The following is a 4039-nucleotide window of genomic DNA, read 5'->3' on the forward strand; positions in this document are numbered from 1 at the left end:
TATATATATTTATTCTTTTTTCTATTTTCATATCCATACTTCCATTGAATGATATTGTGTGCCCTAAGTAAATCTATTCCCCTACTAATACATTTTTTAAGGTTAAAACTTCCAAAAGTTGAATATATTTTATTCTATATTTTCTTTTTAGTTGTAAAATGTTTCTAGACTATTGTCCCATTTTCATGCACCTTAATAAACCTACGAATAATAATTTACTTTAACAATAATTCTCATCCATGTGTATTTTTAATTCATATAATTATATTTACCTCATATTTGTCATACTTTTAATTTTACTATGGAAATCAAGTCATCTATTAAAACATGGCTGAAAAAAAATTTTACTTTAAAAACTTTACACTGTTAAATTCATTATCATTCATTATTGGTACATTCTCCTCTCTCTGTAGCACAAACATTGCTCTATATTGTATATGTCTTTGGACCTTATCTCAAGTCCAGTGTGCTGTTTGGTAACCTCCCAATTTATATGTCCCACTTCCTATATTTACCTGATAATATTCTTTCAATGTTCTTGTTCTCTTTTTGATAATTTGGGTGATTTGAAAAGTAATTAAGTAATCTATTGCTTGTATTAATTTTTTTAGTCCATTTATTGGTTATTTTCCCTCTATCTATAATTATATCCATATTCAGAAATCTTATTTTTTTATTTTGAGGTCTTTCTACGGTGAACTCTATTCTATATTTTGTGGAACTTATTACGTAAATCTAAAATTTCTTGGTAGCTGTTTTTCATTGTTATTATATTTATTAAGTCATCTATTTATATTTTTATTAAAATTGGCTTTGTTTCTTTCCCCATCAATTGAGTATTAGTAAATTGTTCATATAAATCCCACTTAAATTTATCGATAATGTAGAAACCATCGTTAATCCATGTAGTTGCCGTATATAGTTCCCTCTATATTTAAAAAATTTTTACTTCATACATAGATTTAGACCTTCAATGAAAATGCTCTTATATTTTATTGGTGTACTGTTTTTTTATTTTTTCCCAATTAAGCTCTATTAGTTTCAAGCAGTCATCTACTCGTACATTAGTAAATAAAGATTTGACATAAAAACTCATTATGTCTATTTCTTCATGTTAAGATCTCCTAGTATTTTTTATTTATTGACTTATCAGACTTCCTTAAAAGAAAATCCAGAATAGAACAAATTACGGAAATGAGGGAAAACCATATGAAAAAATTAGAAGCTGAGTACCAGATAAAACTACAAAAAATCATTTTCCATCATGATAAAATTAGTAAGTGCATTTTTAAACTAGCTGTCTCTTTAGCACAGAAAAACAAAATTATATTTCTTGACACAAAGTAAATTACAAGAATACCTTTATATATTTATACCTCCACACATTTTATACAAAATCCAATAATTAGATAATTTATTTTGCAATCAATTTTTGATCAATAATAAAATGACTAATTAACAATAACAAAAAACAATACACCAATACAATATAAGAGCATTTTAATTAAAGGTCTAAATCTATGTATGAAGTACAAATTTTTTAAATATAGAAGGAACTATATACAGCAACTAAATGGATTAACTATGGGTTCTACATTATCGATAAATTTAAGTAGGATTTATATGAACAATTTACTAATACTCAATTGATGGGGACAGAAACAAAACCAATTTTAATTTTAAAAAATATATAGATGACTGAATTATATTAACAATGAAAAACAGCTACCAAGAAATTTTAGATTTATGTAATAAGTTCCACAAAAGAATAGAATTCACCATATAAAGACATCAAAATAAAAAAATAAGATTTCTGGATATGGATATAATTAAAGATAGAGAAAAAATAACCACTAAATGGACTAAAAAAATTAATACAAGCAATAGATTACTTAATTACTCTTCAAATCACCCAAATTATCAAAAAGAGAAAATAGCAAAACATTTAATAGACAGAGCAATACACTTAAAGGACAGCATTTAAATAGAAGACATTAAGACTGAAGTATACAGTATACAACATGCTAATAGAAAATTTTTACCCCAAAAAGGTTGATTAATAGAATATGGTACAAAAAAATAAACAACAAACGTACAACAAAAAACAATACAGAAAATATAACACTGAAGAAAATAAAAACAATCAGAACAACAAAGCAAGATAAAACAGAAGAAACACCAAGTCAAAAAAGAATTAATAATTTTTACAAAGAAGTAAACAAAAAGGTTACAGTGGACGATAATAGTGAAAAAGGACAGGATGAAACATTGAGTAATGACAATAACAAAAAATTCTTTAGAATTCAATACATACCAGGCCTAACTGATAAAATAAAAAGAACATTGACAGAATATGTAAATATTAGAACTGATTTATACAGTAACAATAGGTTAGAAAGTAGGCTGTCCAACATGAAAAAGACAAAATCAATAAAATGGAAAAATTAAATGCAATATACAAGATGGATTGTGGAAATTGTGAGAAAGTAAATATTGGTGAAACATAAAAAAAAACTGGAAACCAGAATCAAGCAACATGCAAACAATTTTAGAAATATTAAAAATATAAATTACACAGGATAAAATTGAACCACAAATTCAACTTTGGAAACTCCACAATAATAGATATAGCACAAAACACGAAAAGCAGGTTTCTGGAAGCTATACATATAACCAAAAACATCAAAGACACAGTAAACTACAAAACTGACACTAAACACTCAAATACACACTATGTCGATATTATAAATAGACTAAACATAAAAATCAGAGGAAATAAATGAGTTTAGAATAGTGAAATCATAAAGTTTAATTTAAGTTGCACAATAGATAAAGTGAGACATATAAATAGGGAGGTAACCAAACAGCACACTGGACTTGAGATAAGGTCCAAAGAGGTAGTAAACAATATAGAGCAATGTTTGTAGTACAGAGAGAGAAAAATGCACCAATAATGAATGATAACGAATTAAACAGTGCAACAAATTTTTTTTCAGCCATGTTTTAATAGATGAGATGATTTCCATAGTGAAATTAAAAGAATGACAAATATGAGGTAAATATAATCATATGAATTAAAAATACACATGGATGAGAATTGTTGTTACAATTGAATTATTATTTTTAGGTTTATCAAGGTGTATGAATATGGGACAATAGTCTAGAAACATTGTACAACTAAGAGAAAAAATAGAATAAAATATATATTATATTATATATACCTACACACAGGGTATCCTGTAAGTCTTCAGCAATATTTAAAGCAGTCAAAGTAGACTACAAAACCAACAAAAAAGTTCATAGTTTCATTCATATTAGGGCTCATATTTTAGCAAATTTAATCTAATTCAAAAGATATGCTATAAAATGTTTTATTACTGTAGGTAGCATTAAAGATACTAAGCACTGGATGGGAAAAAAAACAAAATTTTTAGAGTTTTTCTTGAGTAAAATGAACTTGAAGGGAATCAAATCTTGAATAATTCAAATTCTAATTTTTAAGGACATTTACTGTATTCCACTAGATATGCATTGAAACATTTTCTGACAGAAAATAACCTGCAATTTTTGTGCTTAAAAGAACTCAAAAATATTTTTTTTTAAACTTCTATAAAGCTACCATTTTTTATTGCTTTTACTATGATTGAAAGAGCCATCAATTATTACTCTAAACTGTATGTAATTTACATTAAAGTAATAAAACACTGGGGTGAAATAACTTGATTATTTCTACCCTAGGGCTCTTAGACTTAAAGATATCAAAGAAAAATAACACAGAAGTTACTATAATTGTTCATAATTTTTATTTAATTAAATATATTCATTTTAATTAAATAAAAATAATTTTGAAAATTCATAAATATAAATTATTTCAGAAGATAAATGAATACTTACAATTAAAATAAAAGAATGGCTGCAGAATTTAGAAGGTTATAAAAGATGTGCAATTTAGGAATACTCAAGTCATTCTTATAAAAGAAGAAATTCATCCAGCATTTTTGGATAAATTAAGAGGGACATCTGAAAAAAATAAGATTAT

At 25.6% G+C, this 4039-nt stretch overlaps 1 protein-coding gene across 4 annotated transcripts in view; it reads right to left on the minus strand.

The window, feature by feature from the left end:
* H (Hairless) overlaps positions 1-4039 on the minus strand; it is a 70949-nt gene that overhangs the window by 23283 nt on the left and 43627 nt on the right. For all 4 annotated transcript variants that reach the window (XM_014435025.3, XM_014435024.3, XM_067049777.1 and 1 more), the window contains one exon: positions 3895-4020. In XM_014435025.3, the coding sequence (XP_014290511.1) occupies positions 3986-4020 (35 nt within the window). In that variant the 3' untranslated portion in view covers positions 3895-3985. The remainder of the gene's footprint in view (positions 1-3894; positions 4021-4039) is intronic.

This window comes from Halyomorpha halys, unplaced genomic scaffold, assembly GCF_000696795.3.
Source record: "Halyomorpha halys isolate HHAL.00 unplaced genomic scaffold, Hhal_1.1 Scaffold1492.1, whole genome shotgun sequence".
NCBI lineage: Eukaryota > Metazoa > Arthropoda > Insecta > Hemiptera > Pentatomidae > Halyomorpha > Halyomorpha halys.